The 22,222-nt window shown below is 33.4% G+C and overlaps 1 protein-coding gene and 3 long non-coding RNA genes across 13 annotated transcripts; 1 reads left to right on the top strand and 3 right to left on the bottom strand.

Annotated features, from left to right (window-relative positions):
• Window positions 1-1,401: 1,401 nt before the first annotated feature.
• Window positions 1,402-1,997, bottom strand: LOC140803188 (uncharacterized). The gene is made up of 2 exons (XR_012111797.1): window positions 1,900-1,997; window positions 1,402-1,647 (listed from the first exon to the last, which is right to left on the bottom strand). It is a non-coding gene; the product is annotated as an uncharacterized lncRNA (long non-coding RNA).
• A 6,690-nt stretch (window positions 1,998-8,687) lies between these two features.
• LOC140842780 (uncharacterized) lies at window positions 8,688-13,255 on the top strand. 4 transcript variants are annotated; one of them, XR_012120487.1, is made up of 3 exons: window positions 8,688-8,806; window positions 8,907-10,224; window positions 12,782-13,255. It is a non-coding gene; the product is annotated as an uncharacterized lncRNA (long non-coding RNA). The 4 variants fall into 4 exon arrangements; XR_012120486.1 differs by lacking the exon at window positions 8,688-8,806 and having other exon boundaries at window positions 8,813-9,501; window positions 10,162-10,224; XR_012120485.1 differs by lacking the exon at window positions 8,688-8,806 and having other exon boundaries at window positions 8,813-9,501; window positions 10,162-10,224; window positions 12,758-13,255.
• LOC140842781 (uncharacterized) lies at window positions 10,348-12,748 on the bottom strand. The gene is made up of 2 exons (XR_012120488.1): window positions 11,726-12,748; window positions 10,348-11,661 (listed from the first exon to the last, which is right to left on the bottom strand). It is a non-coding gene; the product is annotated as an uncharacterized lncRNA (long non-coding RNA).
• Window positions 13,256-14,042: 787 nt separating the features above from the next.
• On the bottom strand, window positions 14,043-22,222 carry LOC140842778 (AP2/ERF and B3 domain-containing transcription factor At1g51120-like). 7 transcript variants are annotated; one of them, XM_073210912.1, is made up of 6 exons: window positions 21,751-22,222; window positions 21,284-21,648; window positions 20,767-20,954; window positions 20,627-20,678; window positions 17,082-17,236; window positions 14,043-15,131 (listed from the first exon to the last, which is right to left on the bottom strand). In XM_073210912.1, exons 5-6 carry the CDS (start codon window positions 17,089-17,091, stop codon window positions 14,179-14,181), a joined length of 963 nt encoding a protein of 320 aa, XP_073067013.1. In that variant the 5' UTR covers window positions 17,092-17,236; window positions 20,627-20,678; window positions 20,767-20,954; window positions 21,284-21,648; window positions 21,751-22,222; the 3' UTR covers window positions 14,043-14,178. The 7 variants fall into 7 exon arrangements, with proteins under 7 accessions (XP_073067013.1, XP_073067014.1, XP_073067015.1 ...); XM_073210913.1 differs by having other exon boundaries at window positions 21,847-22,222; XM_073210914.1 differs by having other exon boundaries at window positions 21,919-22,222.

Raw genomic sequence — 22,222 nt, 5'->3', positions numbered from 1 at the left:
TAGCTTCGTAATATACTGAATCGTTTCATTTGGATAACCGAGCTAATCAGGCTGACCAAAATATCACAACTGCTCATGTTCAACTGATTGTTATTTTCGTGCGATCGGTTTGGTCTTGCAACTATCAGTTTGACTAGATAACATCCGATTTAGCGCAATTAGTGTGATATACAACTTGTGCCAAGTTGGGTTTTCTTTTCAGTCGTCTAGGCGGCTGATCATTCGGATAATCGAACTATGAGCTATCATCAAAACACTGAAACTCGTCAGATTTTCAATTTAGCTAAATTCGAAATTCAGCTTCTATATCAAGTTAGCAACTTCATACTTGAGTAAATATGTTTTAAAAAATATAAAAAGTTTTGTCAAAATCAAGATTGTCAAACAATCGTAATTTTTTTTAAATTCATTTAAAAAAATGACTGTATGTTTTCCAACACATAATTAATAATATGTTAGTAAAAATGATATTAAATATAGAAACCACACTATATATTTGAGTTAGTCGAAAAAATATATATAATTAAGACTAATATATGTATATATTTATATAAAAAGCTATTGATAAATATTGAATTAAAAAATGCAATAAAATATTTACGCATAAATGCATAACGAGTGTTTCATTTTTTTGATATCACAAAACTCATATGAGACTGTCTCACACATCAATTTTGTGAGACAAATATCTTACCTGATTCGATTCATGAAAAAATATTGATTTTATGTCAAAAGTATTAAGTTTCACTCTAATTGTGTACCGTATCACTACAAGAATAAATGCTTATAGTGACATTCATAAATGTAATCATATTCAATATTTAGTGAAATTTAAGTTTTAGTGACACCTCCAACAAATATCCTCTATTCCAATATCGTCTTAAACTTCCTGACATTTTTTAATGTCATTATAAGATGTTAATGACAACTTAATACGTGTTACTAATTATTCATATAATGACATTTTTAAATGTCAGGAAAACTCATGTTTTAAAGACATTTATACATGTCTTGTTATTATAGTAATAACGACAAATTTATATGTTATGTAAAATCATTTATAATGACAAATAAAAGTATCGTGTATGTTATTTATAGTGACAATAAAAAATGTCACTAATGATAGGTTATAAGGTTAATTTAAAATGTCTCATTATGTAATCTGTAATGACACTTACAAATGTCTTCTATATTGGTATATAAAGACATTGAAAATTGTCATTAATAGTTGTTTATAATGACTTTTTGAAATGTCTCCATATGAGTTTTACAATGACATTTGTTATGTACATGATTTAATGTTCTATTGTAACATAAAAAATGTCATATTTTATGAAATGTCATCGATTTTCATTATTTTCATGATATAATATTCAAGGATATAACAAACATAATTACAAATACAAAATTTTAAAATAGAAATTAAATTACTAATCAATAATTGTCATTAATTTTGCAATCATTAATGTATAAAACTGACAAATTTGTTATCTCGAAAAACATCTATACCCCAACAAATGTACCAAATGTATTTAATTTAAGAACTTACAAACAATTAAGCCTCGTAAAGCAAAACATAAGCAAACTTGTGACGCATCTTCATTCTTCAACCATCTCATCTTAATCAAAATCCAATATTCTTGTCACCTACAATAAAAATTCATATATTTGTATGAATGAATAAAATTAAAGCACAAAATAAAATATTAAAATTTAATTCAAACTATTGAATATCAAACCAAATAATAAACTGGAAAATTATTATTTATCCAAATGTACCTAGTAGAAATCTTCTTCATTAACTGTCAACTGCAAATATAAATATTATTAATTTAAAAAGATACTAACATGAGAGACATAACAATAAATACTAGTTAATTGAAAAGTTGAATATCATACAAAATGACAAGACCAAGTTATCATTTCTCCAAGTGTATCTCCAACTTTTTGTAAAAGATCATATGGCCTAATCAAACTTTCTTCCCGTTCTAAGACAAATAGAACTTATATTTCACACCAATTTGGTCCCAAAATTAATAGATAACGTTTTCTAAAAAACAGTTGTCTTTGCTAAAAAAAAATGTTAATGAACAACGGTTTCAAAAAACTGTTGTCTTTGATTATAAAAAATTGAAAAGACAACGGTTTTGTCTTTGACAAAAATCATATAAACAACGGTTTACGAAAAATTTTGTTGTAACCTAAAAAAACCCACTCATTGACAACGATTTTTAAAAATCGTTGTCGTAGACATATAAAAGACAACGACTTTTAAAAAACTCTTGTTTATTAGCGGGGTTTTTAAGCTATGACAACGGTTTTTGTTAAAACCGTTGTTAAAATAAAAAATACAATGGTTTTTGTCTTTTGAGTGTTGTTGAATTCATATTTTCTTATAGTGACGACGTGGAGAGCAGGGTGAAGACTTTGGGGAGAAATAGATAAAATAAATGTGGGAATATTTGGGTTGGATAAATATTGGAGGAGATAAAATAATTGTTTCCTCCATATAAAAAATGACATCAATTAAAAATGTCAGGATAACTAATCTAATATGTTTTTTTTATTTTACACATTATTAATTTTTTTCAAGTGTCATTATTAAGTATTTGTAACAACATTTAATTAAAAGTGTCTACAAAAAATGTCACAATAGTCATTGTGTATCGACTTGTATCACACACACACATATAAAGATTACAAGAAACCATAAAAATTTTCATATTATACACGAAGACATGAAATTGTAATTTTTGTTTAGTATATTTATCTATTTGCAATTTTAGTCAGTTATGTTGTTAAAATTGGGGTTTAATACGTATTTTTCAATTTTTGATAACTTTATATTTTTTCATAAAAAAAATGATGTGAGCGTCACATCTACATCCTGTTAATGTTACATTTTCACTACATGCTAGTCATGTAAACCTATTTCAAGACTGTCTTTTTTTTTTTCTTTAAGGTTTATCGATGGTAATATACCCCCATAATGAGTCAGATGTCTCTTGACCCATACAAAAAGATAAATCGAGAGAAGTACACAAATAGGAAGGGACTTGTAATGCCCGAGAATTTGATTACCGTAATTTGAAATGATTTGGGTATATTTACCGTAATCGGAGATTAATCTGGGATGATTTCTTGATTAATTGAAGTGATTATAGACGGAACGGAGTGGACCGGGAAAGACGAGAACAGACGCGAATTATGTGCGAAGGAAAGGCCATATGCGCACATGCGCGACGAGATGCGCGAGCCATGCGCGGAGTGGACAGAAGACCCCGCGCATATGCGCGGCGTGTGGGCGCATATGCACGAGGTGTCCAGTAGCCAAAGGGAAGTCCCGAGTGCTCGGCGCATATGCGCGACGTGAACGGCGCACATGCGCGAGCAGGGCAGAGAAGGTGACGCACATGCGCGTCGGAAGGCGCGCATATGCGCGACTGGGTTTGTGCTCGAGACAGTAAGTCTCGCGCATATGCGCGACGATTTGCGCGCATATGCGCGAGCATTCCAGTAGCAACATTTGGATAGAATGCCCGGCGCATATGCGCGGAACTTGGGCGCGCATATGCGCCAGACATGCAAAACGTAAGGGTGCCACTTGGTTGGCATGCGACGTGTGTATATATATATATATATATATATATATATATATATATATATATATATATATATATATGTATTATATGAATTCAATTCAGAATAAGAAGAACGAAGAAAGAGAGAGGGCGAGGAAGCTTCGTGAAAATCCTTACGCTTTTTTATTTCAATCCGTCCGTCTGTTTTTGAATCCGAGTACAGTACTGCGTTCCTATCGACGCATGCTACAACAGGACGTAAGTTTTGTTACGTTTAGATATGATTTGAAATTAGACTATTGTCAGTATTTAATATGATTCATATATTATGTTCTTGTCATGTTAGACATCATAGAGTCAAAGTCAGATTGAGAAACAGACTGATTATGTATTTGTTATGATTTTCGGAGTCGATTTGATTGAGATTCGATATCATAATTGTATTATCATTGAGATTATGAGTTATATTGATACTGTTTACAAAGTCTGGTATTATATCTGTGATGTTGGGACTGACGAGGTTATCGGGATTGTATTTTTATGTCGTCGAAACATCAGAGGATTAATAATAATCAGTTCAGTAGGGGTTTCGATTATATCGGGATATCGTCGATATGAATTATATTGTATCTGGATTCGATATTGATTAGAATAGGTATTGAATTGAGTTGTGTATTGATATTATACCTATTCGATTGTTATTACCAGATTGGGAATGGACCGAGGAAGATTCGGGACTTCTTCTTCTGAGCGAGAAGATACATGTATAAATTAATGTTGAGTTGGATTGCACAATTCGAGTGAGGTTTGACTCGAGTTTCCCTAAACCACATACTTTATTTTGTTGCATTGATATTTGCATTGATTTGATTGATGTACTTGTTCTCTTGAGTTATAGAAAGCAGGTATTAGGCGAGTAATCTTGTGACAGAAGTGTCTGATAGTGGTGGGATCGCCACGGGCACATTGCACGATGTCACAAGATGGTATAGGAATCTTGGGACAGAGGTGTCTGATAGTGGCGGGATCGCCAAGGGCATATTGCACGATGTCTCAAGATAGGATATTAGCGATAGAGCTACAGTCCATGACGGTTAGGTCAGGACACCGGATGTTTGGTTATATCGAGTAAATAGAATTGGAATTTCTTCTATTACGGAATTCGATATAGGAACACCATATTTGGTTATATCGAGTAAATAGAATCACTGTTCCTTCTATTACGGAATTCGATATAGGAACACCACATCTGGAAATCGGGATCCCTAGGCTAGGATTGAGTCTAGTCTAAAACGTAGAGTCACGAGTCTGAATGACAGTTATATTGATTTATATTGATTGATGTTAATTATGTTCCTGAATATGGTACATGTACATTTGTGTTTCTGATTTTGGTACATGTTTAGAATAAGAATTATTCTTGATATTAATTCATGTTTCTGATTATGTTACATGTTATGAATAATGGGTTCATGTTCTGATTTGCATACATGTTATGAATGCCTGTTATATGCTTTTATATGATTTATATGACTGCATGTATACATGGTTTATACTGAGAATATAATTCTCACCGGAGTTATCCGGCTGTTGTCTTGTTTGTATGTGTGCATGGCAACAGGTAGGATAGAAGCGGGATCAGAAGAGAACGAGGCTGGACTAGATAGCGTGGAGATCTGAGATTCAGAAACAACTTAGGATTCAGTACTGATATGTAGTTGAACCTAGTTGAATTATTGTAGATAATACAATAATTGTATGTTTATGTTTAATATGTAATTTGAATTTAATTACATTACGTTTCCGCTTTGTATTTTAAAAAAAAATGTAGACCCTGTTTATTATAAATGATTAAAATATTCCTAAAGACAATTAAGGAATGAATTAGCGTCCGGGTCCCCACAGGACCCGAAAGAGAGGAGATCAAACACCGACCCTAGAACATATAACTCACAATATGTAGTATCCCGATACCTAATTTGAGTTAATTATTGGATTAATTATATTTTCGGTGGGATCGGAAGGACCGAACCAGGTTCGGATCGTCCGAAGAGGGTTCGGATCATCCGAAGTGGGTTCGGACCGTCCGAGACAGGTGGCTGGACACGTGGAAGGGTTCTGGACACGTGGAAGAGTTCGGATCGTCCGATCGGGGTTCGGATCGTCCGAGACAGATGGCTGTACTCATGGAAGTCATGCAAGGTTCGGATCGTCCGATCAGGGTTCGGACCGTCCGAAGTGTACCGGATCGGATCGTACGAAGTGGTTCGGAGCGTCCGAACGTTGGCTATAAATAGAGGCGCGAGGCTTCATTTGTGACTCGCCATTTCAGAGTGTTCCAGAGCATTTCAGTCGTTTCTGACAGGTTCTAGTCTTTTTCCGAGGTTCGGGCACTAGCGGGGAGCTACTAGTGTTGTAGCGGAGCTGTGCTCTAGTTTGGAGCTAGCGGCACCAGTGGGCTGACTGCGGACGCAGGCGTGAGTCTAGGACTGATTGTTAGGATCTGCTGGTTTGAGGTACGAAAGTACTATCCGAGATATCCTGGTCGAGTATACATCCTTATATGTGTTGCATGATTATGTGGTGCATTGATATATGTCATATGATGCATGCTATTATGTCACGTTTTATGATGCATGTTGCATTTCATGTTGAGCCGTATCTCCTTCGAGATAGCCTTTACTGTTGAGCTGTATCTCTTTCGAGATAAGCTATATCTTGTGGGGCCGCTCAGCCCTGTCTTGTCTTGTGGACGCATGGACACCGAGAGTACACAGTGGCCGACGGGTCGGGAGGGCTTCGGTGATCCGGGACATTTTTGGTCCACGTCTGTTCTTGTAGTGGATGCAGTGACCCAGAGGAGTACCGCGCGGCACTATCCACTTGGCGCCTCTAGACTGAGCATTTTGAGATCCTTTGTTACTCCTGTTTCTTGACTACCCTGGTATCATATCATAGCATGTGCATTTTATATAGGTTTGTATACTCATGCTTTTGTACTGATCGTTCTTATCGCTCACGTCCTCGGTTTTGTTTATCTTGGACACCCCATTCTCACGGGGAAGGCCTCAGGTTGGACAGCTCAGGAGGAGGAGGAGGAGGACGTTGAGTAGCTGGTTGGTTTAGTTCTTCGGTATCTTTTTGTTTCGATATGGTTGTACCAGTATATTTCAGTTTAGTTGAGTTGTTCTGGATTTTTCGATTGGGTTGTATAACTATCGTTTGTTGGCCTTTTCCGCAATTATCTCTGATTATTATTAATTAAGTTAGTTGCATGCTTAGTTCTTGATTAGTAGGTGATTCTGGAACGGGTCACTACACAATATTTCAATGAGAAATATGTTTTACACGAGAATCGATCTTGTGAATTCGAGAAATATCAATCTACATTATCTCAAACTTTACCAACTCACTTATGCTCCGAGGGCTTTTTCAAGACTATTTTGCTCAGCCTCTACATGGGTCAAACTTATGTTTGGTGCAAGTCTTTTAATATGCTATATTAATATCATAATTTTTTTTTTAAGGAATTTTTTTAAATCAATCTACATTATCTCAAACTTTACCAACTCACTTATACTCCGAGGGCTTTTTCAAGACTATTTTGCTCAGCCTCTACATGGGTCAAACTTATGTTTGGTGCAAGTCTTTTTAATATGCTATATTAATATCATAACTCTTTTTTTTTAAGGAATTTTTTTAAACAAGTTAGGCGTAATTTAAATTTAAGTTTGGTAGAGCATAACCTGGTCATTGACCAAAATAATGAAACCAAATACCCGAGACAACATTATGATTATTAAGAATGTTCAACTAGATTTTGGTTCCATTTTATAAAAAAAATTCGGAAAAATCAACATTTTGGTAATGTAATTTACATTTTTATATTTTTAATTCTGTATTTTTACATGTTTTTTCGTTTCGAGTCATATTATGGTGAATTTTCATTTTTAGGTAGGTAACTTGTATATGTTTTTTATTTTGGGTTATTTAACTTATATGTTTTTTTGTCCTTTTTTTTACCGACATATATATATATATATATATATATATATATATATATATATATATATATATATATATATATATATATATATATATATATGGTTTGGATGAGTTAAATTAGTTTAAAATCAAGCAAATCGAAAAATGGTTCGATTTCAAGTATTAGATTTGAAAATAGTCCTAAATGTTTAGGTATTATATATATATTATATATATATATATATATATATATAATACCTAAACATTTAGGACTATTTTCAAATCTAATACTTGAAATCGAACCATTTTTCGATTTGCTTGATTTTAAACTAATTTAACTCATCCAAACCATTGGTTTTTGTTCGAACACTGGTAGTGGAACTTTTCGGTTCAGTGGAATGTAATCCTATGAAAACCAACCCGCCATCGACACCTCACTCTTTGAGATTCATATAATTAAGGTTGCAAGATTCCAACGCCATTAGTTTAGCTTATACGCTCCACTCCCTCTCTGATATGAAAGGAACTTGGAGTCTGCTAAACGCCAAAACGATCATTTGTGAGAGAGATGTCACTCAAGGATTTGTATCAATCATGATGTTTTTTTTTTCAAATCAGGAACTTAACCCGATAAGGTACGTTGGGTCAATTTTAATTATACGAGTTTAAGGTTTTGGTTAATGAATTTTAATAGATCTGATATGTTGTGTTTTTTAATATGGAGAAAGTAAAATGTAATTTGTGTTTACCAATCGAGAGTAGGTCTCTTGTGAGACGGTCTCACGAATCTTTATCTGTGAGACGGATCAACCCTACCGATATTTAGAATAAAAAGTAATAATCTTAGCATAAAAAATAATATTTTTTCATGGATGACCCAAATAAGAGATTCGTCTCACAAAATACGACCCGTGAGAACGTCTCATACAAGTTTTTGTCTTTACTAAAATAACTAAAATGTAATTTTTATTTTATGATGAGTTCAAACATAAATATAAAAAGATAACGATATATATTGGTCATGATCGGATCCTTATTCTCTTACCACTTTATAGAAAATAGAACTAATGAGAAAGTGATTAATTCGTAGATTGGAAGATCATAAACTCGTTTTTCTTAAGTCATGAGGATAATGACTTCAAGTACACAAACGGTTTAATTTTTTTATGATTTAACAAGATAAATTATGTGGTTACATGAGTTTTAGACCGGGGGTTCTTTTTTTTTTGCTATGGCTTCAGGTACAATTAAGTCTTTCTCAAAATATTACTATGTCAAAATGTTTGCTTGTGTCTCAGAATCATCTCCTGAAAAGTGGGGGTTCCTTTTTTTGTTGCTCAGATCTAGCAAATTTGTGCGATCGATTACTAACACTTGGCGAGAAAGATAATGGGTTTTGGAGTTTCTTGGTACGGGGAAGTAGTATAGAAAATCTTTCTCCAAAAGATAAGTACAGAGAGTTTGGCACTTGACAGAAGAGAGTGAGCATACGCAGGCAATTGTGTAGATGCTTATACTTTTGTGCATGCGTATGCTCACTTCTTTTCTGTCAGTTTCCTTCTCTATTGTTTTCTTTTTCTATAAAACATCGCCATTGATAGTTCTTAATATTCTCTTCATTTTCTTGTCATACAATCCAACATTTGTCGTATAAAATCTGAAAAAAGTTGAGAGAAATGTAGAAATTCGGTATTAAACGTGCTTAAGAACAGACTTAGCCACTAGATAATTTAGTTAAGACCTTTCGGTCAACCTGCCTGCCACCTCCTCGATTTTCGTATTTCCCGTGTAAAAAAAGAGTGGTTTTGTTTTTTTGATTCAAAATAATTATGTTTCAGAATAAATAATGTTATCCCAAAATGGTTTAATTATTTGATGGAACCCTAAAGCGTGACTTTTGATGTTGCTTTGGGAGGACGAAATGGGAATGAAGAAGGTACGACTGGTTACTGTTCTTACTTTTAACGGAAATAAACTTGTGTATTTTTAGTACTAGGGCAATCTTTAGAATTAAAAACTCCAATTTTTTTAATTAAATCCGAAGCTTATCGCTCATCTTTATCACGTTATCTCCATTTTTACCCTTTTTTTCTGCACCTCAAAGAGACGCAGTGATGTGATAATTTGAATTCCCTTTTCCTCTTCTTTTTTATTTTTTTTGCTAGCTATTTATGTTTCAAAATGCAAAAACTTTAGATATTTTTTATGATTTCATTCTTGAAGTTATTTGTTTCTTATGTCTCTGTTGCTGGAAAATCTATTGAATTATTATGTTTTCTGGGGTGGGGTGACATTGATTCTCAGGTTCATCTGAATCTTGTATTTTAATGGCTGAAAACGGACGAAAAAGCTGTTTCTTGTTCAATATGCAATATCATGGGTTTTTTTAAGACTTTGATTTCATTTTCGGATTTATTTTAATATTTTCTTTCGAACTGCAAAAAGTTGGGTTTTTGTTTTTTTGTTTGTTTTTTCAACAGTGTTTTCATTTTCAGATTTATATGATTTTTGTATCCTACTAGCTGAAGAATTAATTTAATCAGTTGTATTTTATGTCACGTTTTAATATTCTTATAAACTAGATATTTTTGTCCAGTTCTTTCTGATGGATGAGGATTTTAGAACCATGGAGATGGAAGGAGGAGAATATTGTTTACTGGTATGGTTCCATTATGTGCATATACCATAATTTCTATTTGATGCTAAATTATTATTATTATTATTATTTTTTGTCAAATTTTTTTAATCAAATAAGTCTGGTAAATTTTCTTGGTGCAATTAATTTTCTTTTTGGGGGAACTGGGAGATGAGCCTATCTTTGCTTATGATTTTCACGTTATTATGTTGTATACTTTATTCTTGAACTTCTTTCTTTTACTTGTCGAATTCACGCTTGTTTTCCAAGTTTAAAGTACTAATGGTCTTTAAGGTCTATGTGCGTGCAGACATCTAGTGTCTGTGGCTATTTTCATGTGACTTTGCGAAGTCTGAGAGAATAGGATTCCAGATAAGAATGTATGTACGTAATCTGCAAAACCGATAATGCGAAACTTGTAAATTTTGAAGGATCGTTGAGTAGAAGGTAATAAATAATATTGGCTATCATGAGATGGATGTACTCAGTTAATTAGCTTACAAGTTCAAAACATAGCAAACAATTTGCATCACAAGCTGAAACACTTTTATACGAAGATGAGGAAACTTAAGAGGCGAGGCATCATTATGATGCCTAATCTTGACATAAAGTAGTCGAAGTTTTAAGCCCGAAAGTTCCATCAAATACTAAATAGGAATGATCCCTTATCTATGGTGTACTGCCGGTTGATCCTAAAGTTTTTATGTGCTATAGTATATCTGTTTCATGTTGATGTGTTTTGAAAATTCAAACTCGTGTATATATGTAGAAGATGTGATTAGCTGGAAAATATACATAATATCGTTGACTATTGTTTGCTTTCGTTTATTGCGCTTTGAAAAGATTTGGTAAATCGCTATTGATTCTATGTTTATAGCTTGAATATATACATGCCATATAATCATGGTACGAGTGTATTAGGCTACAAAAGGGTTGAGTATATATGTTGACTGTCTTCCTATTTTTGCACGAATTAAGAAGTTATAGAAAGAGTCCACCTTGATAATAGCTCAGAGAAATGCTGAGCGACTAGGCTCCTCATCTACATCTATAGTGTATTTAGAAGTGGTCGGTACCTAGAAGTTACTAATTTAGAAGCTGTTGTAATTAGGCGTTATTCGAAAGTTGTGAACGAGTTTTACCTGTCGTCTTCGAAACTCTTAAAACATATTGATATTAATGTACTTTGAATGATGATTTGATAGAAATCACATCTTATGGAGTGTCTTCCGTTATGCCTATATGGACAACTCAATTCGCAAAATTTCTAGGCTCCCTCTTTTTGGACTGCAGAAGAGACTAAATTTATTGCATTGTAGGTGAAATTTGAAAAAAGAAAGAGAGTTTTAACATGGATGTTTCGAGCTTTTATAATCATGCATGTCTTGCTATTTCTATCTACTTCTTGTTGAGCAAATGGTTGGGACTTGTTGGAAAAAAGTCGCGTCGCAATCACCACAGCTAGTTCGATATTGTTTATTTATTTTTAAATAAATGTAATAGAATCAAGGTTATCATTACTTACCTAGGTATGTTATGTTTTAGAACCAAGAGATTTCCCAATAGTGCATGCTGTTATTTGTTCATGATATGAGCTAATTCTACGACTTGTTCATCTAGCATCTTACCCACTCCATCTCTTCTTGTTTTGTGCTTCATCCTTGTTGGTGCATATAGTGCATACAGTGATTGACATTCTATTCTCTTGATTATCAATGTGAAATTTAAGACGAAACTGTAAACATTACAAATTATGGGTTGTCTGTAGTTCTCCGCATAAACGAAATCTCCACCACGATTTTAATATTCTTTAGCTTAGACTAATCAAGTACCCCGGAAACAAAAGTGAAGAGTTTGCCACTAAAATAGATCAGTAGAACTTCATAAAACTAACATGATATAGTATCGTCAATTTTTCGATCTTTCTAAAAGCATTACGGGCGAATCATCATCATGGACTCAGTTGATGGTTAAGAGATATAGCTTCAATGAAAAAAGATTAATCCTATCGCAGTGTTTTTCTAGAAGCTGTTTTAAAACTGCTTCAGAAATTGCAGTGGTTTAAAAAAACCTTAGGCTCCTAAAAATGGTGTAGCGAAACGAAAATATCCCGTGGCTGTGCATGCATCTGTGCGATCTTTAGCAAGATCTTACAGGACCTAATGGATATTCATCTCAAATTTTGGAGCCTCTAGTGATGACTATTCTTTCTATTTAATCCTATATCTATATCCATGTTATGTGTAGTGCCCCAAGTGTTAATCCAAGGGCTACAAAGAGGCCGCATTTTTTTTTCATGTAGTGCAAATGTGCAATGTGCGGGGCATTGAACAAATGTACGTGGATCCTTGTAGCCCTTGGATTAAAGGTCGTGGTCCTACCTATGTGGTAGAATCGAAGAACCCTGGCCTGATAGTAGTTTCAGAAACATTTATCAATTGCATTAGAATTAGAAAAAAAATAACTTTTAATTTATGTAGGGAAAATTCTATCATTGATACCTAGAAATTTAATATTCATCTCACAAAATACGACCCGTGAGACCGTCTCACACAAGTTTTTGCTTACTGACTGTCAAAAGGTGCTTCTAGCATGGACGATCAGGAATTGGAAGTCCCCTTTTGTGATGCAGGCAATCTGGGACAAGAAAGTTTCTACACATATCACAAGCAAAAATACTCGAGTGAAGTGGGTTGTTCAGGGACTGGTCACCGAGGACTCGGAGGGCCTCATTCCACTGAAGAACTCATGTTGAATCTCCGAAGAAATTAAATGTTTTTCATTTCATGAGCAACTTAATCCAAGATGCAATCTTGATCGAAATCGAACATGAAAACATAAATGTTTTCATCTGCAGGAAGGCAAAGCCTGCAGTGAGCTAGTTGGAGAGGATCCACAAGTCACCGAGTAATATACAAATTACGATGGACTAATCACGATTGAAGTGCTTCACATTATCCTTGTTTTATTTTTCCTAAGCTTTGCTGGTAGCCTTGTTACCAGCGGCAATGCACCTTGTTGAGACATCTTTCAGCTCTTTTCCTCGATACATGCTTATACATACTTATAATCACAAAATTTTCAATTATTTATTATGTTAACCATTATAAATTGTATTCGATTTTTTAAAATTTCAAACTCGTGAACTTTTTCAATATACATTAATAATTTACTAATTTTCAACAAAATAAATGAAGTGAGATATTGAAAAATTTTAAATGTTAGCATCTTAAAACAATAGAAGACAAGAATTTAAAGATAGATAAAAGAGAAAATATATTTGGAAATAAATGATAATTGAGTAAATTCGTTTAAGATTTATATCGTGTTTTTATCATTTTGTTTTTTTATTTATTATTCTTACTTGTAGAATTATTATAAAATTGAAAGAAATAGTATTGAGGATAATTTAATTATTTAAATAAAAGAGTTACTGCTAAACATTTCGGTGGGTGAACAAAGAGGACAATGTATAAATAAATAATTTAGATAGAAGAATATTTACAAAAAAAAATAAAAAATTGGCAGTGACCGGTCCCGTTGCTCTTGATTACAACTAAAATTTGATAATATAAAATATCAAAAAATACAAACATACAAAAAAATTGTAATTTGTGAATGAATATATTATTTCGAAATTTACTAGACACATTTTGATTTTTTAAATTATAAAAAAAATTCCTACCAGTGAAGAAGTGATAGATGGTAAACTTGGTTTCTCGGAGGTCAACTCCTCAATTATAAGTTCATTTTCCAAAAAAAAATATAATAAAAAATTTTCAGGAAAGAATTGATTAAAAATGATAGCTTACTGAATAAAAAAGTGTACAAATCTTAGAGCGAAAAAGATTTTAGATGAGAAAAAAGATTATGCAGATACAAAACATTATTATTATTATTATTATAAAATTGACATTGTATGGAGCAATTTATTTAGAAATAGTTGGTGTTGCTCCTTTGAATAATCAAACAAGCACTTCAAATAATATTCACCCCAAAAAGTTTGACACCCTTCTCTTCAAAACCACCATGCTGTGCATCCATTCTCCCAATTTCTTCATTTCCATGACCACCGTCACCAGCCTGCCCCATCAGCAGTTCCGACGGACCACCGTTGTCGGTGACATCTCCAATCTGGCCATCTCCAGCATTGTTGTTATATAACACATCTATAACATACAGTTTACCAACATCATTCATGCCGTCGCTGCGCTCGTAGGCCCAGAAAATAACCATATCCTTTGGTTTCAAACACTTTTCTTTCAAAAAGCCATTCCAGCCTCTGGTAAAAACGTAGCTTTGGCTACTATTCCAATAGCAGTACCGAAACTTCCATATCTTCATGGACATGTCGAAAAACATGACCTCTACATCTTCGTTGACGCCTTCATTTTCACATATTTTAGGGAAATGCCTAACGGCGTACCTTTTTGGAATCACAAGACGGTTAAGCTTACCCGCATCGCTAGGTGTGAGCACCTTCATGAAAAGTCGCCGCAAGTTGTAGCCTGAGGTATCGGGCAAAGCTGCCGAATCAGGCTTTTCCTGAACTTGAGCCGCCAAATTATTCGGAAAGTTTGTATCATATGAGCTGTCCATGGTCATGTTGATGACTTCACCAGTGGAGAGATGACTCCAGAACTGTGGTGGTGCGTCACAAAACTCGACGGATGCCGTTTTGTGAGCCATAAATGCAGCTTCATCCTCGGTTTCAAAAGATCCAAGCCAAATGTGTTCATTGTTGGCACATAAGTATGCACCCCAGTACCCATTCTGTTGATTTACCACGCCTGGCTTCAACCAGGAGGCATCATATACTGTCGCATACTCAACTGAACAGTACTGGTAAATGCTGCTCTCTGATTCAGAAAGAGGAGCAGGAGCAGTTTGATGTAACAACCAATGAAATTTGCTCTTCTTCCATGATGAATCTGGTAAAACATTCATGTTAGTGCAAGAAACTGATATTTGGAACAAATCTTTTCCATTGAGGAGAAGTGGTTGCGAGTATTGGGAAACTCGGCATTCAATCTGATACATAAAATCCTCTCAAGTCTGATGACAAAGTACTATGTCTATGTAGGACATTCGAGATCATGCATGATTAATATAGACGAAAAATCCTTTTTTGACTCTGTCTTTGGACCTATGTCTCTTTTATCCCTACGGTCGATGTTATAATAAACATACAAACAGAACATACAGGCAAATAAGCATAATGTGAAAGACAAAACTATACCCTATATTTTTTTTGAGCATGCTACAAGCATAAATAAAAAAAAAATTAAAAAAAAAAAAGACAAATAACAACTTTACTGTATCCATTCTTTTTCTTTTTGTCTGAGATTCAAAATGCTTCACAAAATACTCATACCTGGAAGCAAGCATAATAATCTTATAGTTAACACACGCTAATTATATTAGAAAACGGTAAAAATCAAACAATAATTTCCAAAAACAATGTAGAAAGACATATTCTAATACCAATGCTTGAGTTGGATCAATTTTAAGACAAGTTTCCAAAACTCGCGCAAGAAGTTTGCGTTCTGTCATAACGAAAGAAGCCTTGTTTAAGTACTCATTATGCCTATAAACGTAACACATGACCTTAAACACCTCCATTTACAGAAAAAAAAATTACTCTACCAAAATACTTGGTTAAGACATGAAAAAAAAAATTGATACAAAATTTAATTTCCGAACATTGATTAATTTAAGGATGTATGTATTTAGCACGGTCAAGAATTCTGCAGAAGTGGGGGTAGTGCAACTGTTAAACGACATACGTGAATGAACCGAATAAACACTAAAAGAGTAATTTAAAACATCTGGAAATTTTTTGAAGCCAATAAAAACCGCGAAACATTCAACAAAAGGCAATCTTGCTTGATCTGGAAAAAAAATTAAAAGAAATAAATCTGTTCAAAATTGTAACATGATTTATCACAATGAAATATAAAATCTTCCTTGCCCTTCATACATAAAATCTTTATACACTCACCTGATTTCGCTATTAATGAATCGATCTCCTAAAAGAAGAGAAAAATGGAATGGACTTGTCAAGGTTGATTACTGAACAGAAACTTTCTTATTCATGAGTTTTACGGATACAAGGCAATGTTTTTATAGACGACGATACGACCTACCCAAAAACAAATTAAGGTAAGTTTAATTATTATACTTGAATTTCAAATTGAATACGGTGAAATAGATTTCGTTTATATTACAAAATCTGAATGAAAAACAATAAGAATAGAAGAAGGCATGGCAAAATAAAACCAAATAATTCACTGCCTTAAATCCAACTGACCAAAAAATCTTATGTGGTAAACCTCGATTATGTATAACAAAATATAGAAAATAAATAGGACAAGAGGCGCACAGCAAAACAAGAATATGTCATTCAGATTTAGTGTCCTAAATTTTTAGTCTCTATTAATTAAATTGAAATGAGCGAATATCAAAACTATGAATGATTGCGAAAGAAAATGGCATAAAATCTTATTGATGAAACCGAAAGACTTGAAATCCCATCATCCACTTCACTTAATCACCTTTCCACTTTAAATAATGGTAAACCAAAGATAATTAATCAAATCTTAACTCCCCAAAAAAAGAATTACAAAGAGAAAATTTGAGAATACCAACACTAAAGATAAAATAGTTTGATACAGTTAAGTCATTTTGACAAGAAACACCTAGTTAAAATTTATACTCTACCTCGGAAAGTAGTTGTCTTCTAGAGCAAAACCCTTTATTGTATGTATAAAACTAAAGGTGAATGTTCTCCAGAAATGACACAAATTCTGATTTAAATACATGGATAGAACCATTCCTCAAATGGAAAGAAATCACTGAACGCATCTGAAATAAATTCATACCTGGTGTCATTCAAACTATAGACCAAGAAGGTTGCGACGTGGAACGCCAAATGAGTAATGCTTTAACCCATAGTTGGGCATCTCGTTATGAGTAAAGAGGCTAAATGAGTAGGATCCATTGTGCAATCTTAATACAAATATTCTCTTCGATCTCTCTAGAAACACAAACACATAAAAGAAAATACACAAAAGCAATTAACATTCTTCAAGAATTAATTGCTTTTACATGCATAAACTGAACCATATCATAACAATTTGTTGGAGAAAATTATAAACCCTCCCTCTCCACTACCTAAATCATATAGACCAAGGGAAAATAAATTTTTTGGTTCACTAACTCATACGATTTTGGGTTTTGATATATAAATAAGCAAAGTTTGGTTTTGCTGAAGTAATTTTTATTTTTTTGGCTTTTAATTCTATTCATTAGCGCTGACGTGACATCAAAAAATGTTGATATGTCAATGGAAAATGCTGACATGACATCGAAAATTGTTGGTGAGTCTTGTAGGCGGCACCACATCAACAATCAAACCAAAATACCCAGAACTTTAAAGCTAATGCACAAAAACTAATATTTGAATACTTAAAGGACCAAAACATATCATGAATCATCATGAACTGTTTTGAACTAGACTATCACTAATAAACTTGGAGATCAATAGTCATTGATTTATCCTCGATCTTTTATATAAAATATGTTCCTTCACATTTCTTTGATGAATATATGATTTGTTATGCAATTTTTTCATTTTCTTTTTAATTGAACGAACTTTGTTGTGTTGGTTGATTTAGAGTTTTTTTTTCAATTAGCATCGAGTAGATAAGTTAAAGCTGTGGTTTAACAAAATTTTGAGCAAATAGTGAATAAAATATCATATTTGGCCTAATATAATTGCTAACATGTAAGTTAAACCAAGGCAGTGAATGCCTTAAAGTAAATTAAATGTTGTATATACAAACTAGTCACAATGAAACTTGAGGAACTCCACATAAGCCACAAAATTATTTTCAATAGAGGAGTTGAAAAGGTTAGATTTGTCGATCACTGTACACTAGTGGCCACCAACCATCAATAAAGGAGGCAAAGTCGACATAGAACGAAGTGGCTTAAGCACAAAAAAATATATTGTGGCCTTTTTAGCACCGGAAAAAATGGGCCCCAAGAGCCTATAATTTTAAGAAACTTCCGTTTGATGCATCCCCTCGGACCAGTGTGATTTGAAAGATTTGCAATACACCATCATTACTCACTATAGTCTATAACTTGAGATATACACTAGCAATTAGTCATATAACAGAAACTGCTTCTGAACATTTGAGCTTCAGAAGTTGTTTTATGGTGATGCTGGATTTCGAAATCGTATTTCTAAAAGGAGATTTTGAAGACCGTTTCAAATGTTTCTTAACTAAACATGGTTATTGTTAGCACTCGAAGGGTTATAACTAAAGCAATGGTTTTTATTCAGCGTTTCTAAATTCATCAATAATGGAAGCTTTCACCAGATTTATAAATAGAGTTATAGTACACAAAACTCTTATAAAACCGTCTTATGAGTCAATTTTGCGAGACATATTCTATCCAACCCAACCTATAAAAACTCTTATAAGGTATGGAATTGATGCTAGATAAAAAATTCTAGCTAATAATATTTTCGAGTTCATAGTGAATGTACATCGAACATGGAAACAAATTCTGATCATGAAGTTTGGCTTATGGAGTTCGGTCGTGCTTGCAACTTTATTTTAAAAAATGATTATGAATTTTTCTTTACAAATTTGCAAAACTTTGTAAAAGAAAAGTCCATAATCACTTTTAAAACATTTGCAAACATCGCCTTCAACATTTGGTGGAAACAACTTCCAACTATTTTAGGACAAAGCACATATGTAATTGCATACACTTTTACTGGTTCTCAACAAGGCACTCTTCCTATTTCTTATCTCGGTTCGTCTTTACTTTATGTCACTTGAAGGCTGCTCTAATTCAAAATCTGCTGCAGAAAGCCAAGTAATCTGATGGTAGTTGTTCTAGTTAACTGGGCCTTCCAAGGACAAGAAAATTGAGATTTCTTTTCTGGATAAAACCCCTTGGCAGACATTCAAATGTTTTAGGAATTTTTTCAGAAAAAATATATTTATTTCAAGAAGCAAAACTAATAGATATAAAAATGTTTACACACGGAACTAACATCAATGAAATTATTCCATTATATTAGGCAAACACAGATTCAACATATATCAATCTTAGAACTTATTAAGCAACTACTCACAATAAGACAAGGCAGTCCAAAGTTACTCAAGTGTGCAACAAAAGATCATATTGACGGTTTTTTGTTTTAACTATATTGTAATGAGTTGGTACATCCTTCAGCCTTAAAACTAAAATGAGAACGTCGCTGTTTTAATCGACAAACACATATCAATTTTTTTTTCCAGTTATGATCCTCAAAAAGAGACGGCCCTTTCATTTCACTTGGTTTTCTTACCCTTTGTTTCTTCAACTACGAATAAGGCATGGGATGACGAATTTCGAAAATTGCTAACTTGTAAGATTAAGACTAGCTAAAATGGACATCTTCATAGTTCACGTAACTTTTGGAGTTCAAGTCCCGGAATCAACCAGATTCATTTTTAATTTGTTTCACTTTATAATTGATCATGATCTTATTCTTTAATTAACATAACAAATAAACAGTTATAATACGTATGCCATAGTCTTAATTTTCAATCTTTTCCTCAGAAAAACAAACTAATCCACAATGGTCGAGGGAGACTGGTGCCAGGATTGATCCTCATAAATTTTCTTGAACACTTACACCATTTTCAGATTAAATACAAAGGATAAAAGAGTACACTACGCTACTACTAAATTCAACATTGTAAGTTTATGAAAAATAGATAGGCAGTTGGGTTTAACCACCAGAAATAAAAATTTCATATTATTTGGAAGATCAATGGAAAGTCGTAGTAACATTTTTCTCTCTTTTTATGATGCTATTTTAATATTATTTTTGTAAGATATTGTAAAAATCGAAAACAAAACGAACATATGTGTAATGTTTAGCTACTTTTTTCCTAATCCATCAAGTAGACAAGGAAATCTCAAGTCAAAACTTAGCCTATCATTATCAAGATGATTAGCAGATTCCATCCAATTTAGAGTTTCTTCTTCTGCCCAGACAATTAAAGCATGACAATCAGCAACAATATCCGCACGGTTAATTGTGCGCGCGCTTGTGTGTGTGTATATTAGCTTCGATTTTTGAAATATGGATTAAAATTTCATATTTAAAAAATATTCAATTTATACTGCACAATAAATAATCAGCCATTTACCTTAAAAGGGAGTTCATTAAAGGTACACATAGGGCAAACTAAATAATAGAAAGAACGCAAACAACCTCAATCAAACATCTAACTCCTTTTATTAAATCACAACATAAATTCTACACACATGAGTTCTCAGATTATTCATGAATGTTTAAAACATCAGCTTTGAATCTGAACTTCTGTAATAAAAGGAGTAAAAATATGAAAAGTACCTGAAGAATTAAGTTTCAGAAAATTAAAAATATGAAAAGCACCATATGTTATCTGCAATTCAAGAAAATCGTCTCAATCAAATACTTGAGTAATTAAAGAAATAATTGACAAAAAAAGGGATCTTTTCCTAATAATTAACCTGCACATCGAAATTTTCTTCTCTGGTCAACAGCATGATTGCATGCGTATCTGTCCAGTGAAGGAAACCGAAATCTTGCCATACTTGAGTTGCAGCCATAACCATTTTCTTTACCTCAAAGATAATCCTTGATCTGAAAAAGAGAAGAAGTCACTTAAAATATAGCCAAGGTAAAATTACATTTATCCCTTCAGGAAAATTCAACAAACAAATCTAAGAAAAAAAGATATCGACAAGCTAAAAGAAACCCAAGATTTCGTCCCGGGATTGAACAGAGAAATGATAAGAAGGAAATGGAGGAAATTTTTCAGCAGATCACTGTATTTTCTTTGGGTTGCAGAATGACAGGAAAAAATTGACAAATATTAAGATCACTGTATTTTCTTTGGGTTGCAGAATGACAGGAAAAAATTGACAAATATTATGGAGTTTTAAAAGTATTCAATTTAACAGACTGCCCTAGAACAAATAAAAACACAAGTTTTTTCCGTTAAAGCAGAATAGTAACCAGGCGTACCTTCCCAAATCCAGGTCGTCCTTTCAAACAGCAGCATCAAAAGTCACGCCTCAAAGCTCAATCCCAATAAATAATAAATTTTATATATCATACGATGAGAGATTAGCAAGAGATATGATAAATAAAAAATTCAAAACAATCACATCAATAAACATGCCGTGAATAGAGGAGAAATGGGATATAAACTTTCACAAAATCTGACATGAATTTCCTCTTCTTTGCCCAAAATATATGCAAAACACTTCAGTTTGTCAGCGTGACCGCGTGTGCATTGTGGATAAACTTGATCCATCTGAATTAAAGCCCCTAATTTCAACCTCCTTTAACCTTGCGTTTCAGCTTTTTCCAAAGAAAAAGATAGGAGCCTGTATATGTTGCAGTGTAGTCATAATAGATAGCCGAAGAATAAATACGTATAATTATAGATATGGAAGCTGACGGTAAGAGAAGTGAGCACACGTAAACACCAAAGTATACTCTTTATACAATCGCCTTACGTATGCTCACTCTCTTCTGTCAGCTCAATTCCATTACGCAACCAAAGCTGCACCAAAGAAACAGACCCCATCAATTTTCTTGACGAAAGATTCGCAATTTACAACACAAATCGACAGATCTGGAGAACGAAAAGATGCCCTTTGTAGGACAGGGCATTCTGCGACCATTGAAACTTCCAAGCCAGCCACAGAAACCGAAGAGAACACACACAGAGTAGGGTTTCAGAATCAGAAGGTCCACGATATTTACTAATATCCCCGAAAAACAAATAAAATCATTTTTTCTCCGGTTCTTGGCTGAGAATACTGATCTATCTTCATCTCTCTGCATGCCACCATAAATATAGCTAATTGAGTAACAGCCGGTGAAAAGGGAGAATACTCGTGATGGGGGATCATGTCATGTGACTACTTTCTTCTCTCCCACTTTGGACGGACGCAC

Source organism: Primulina eburnea, chromosome 10 (assembly GCF_022965805.1).
Source record: "Primulina eburnea isolate SZY01 chromosome 10, ASM2296580v1, whole genome shotgun sequence".
NCBI lineage: Eukaryota > Viridiplantae > Streptophyta > Magnoliopsida > Lamiales > Gesneriaceae > Primulina > Primulina eburnea.
The sequence above is the reverse complement of the archived record's forward strand: the minus strand, read 5'-3'. Positions and strand labels throughout refer to the sequence as shown.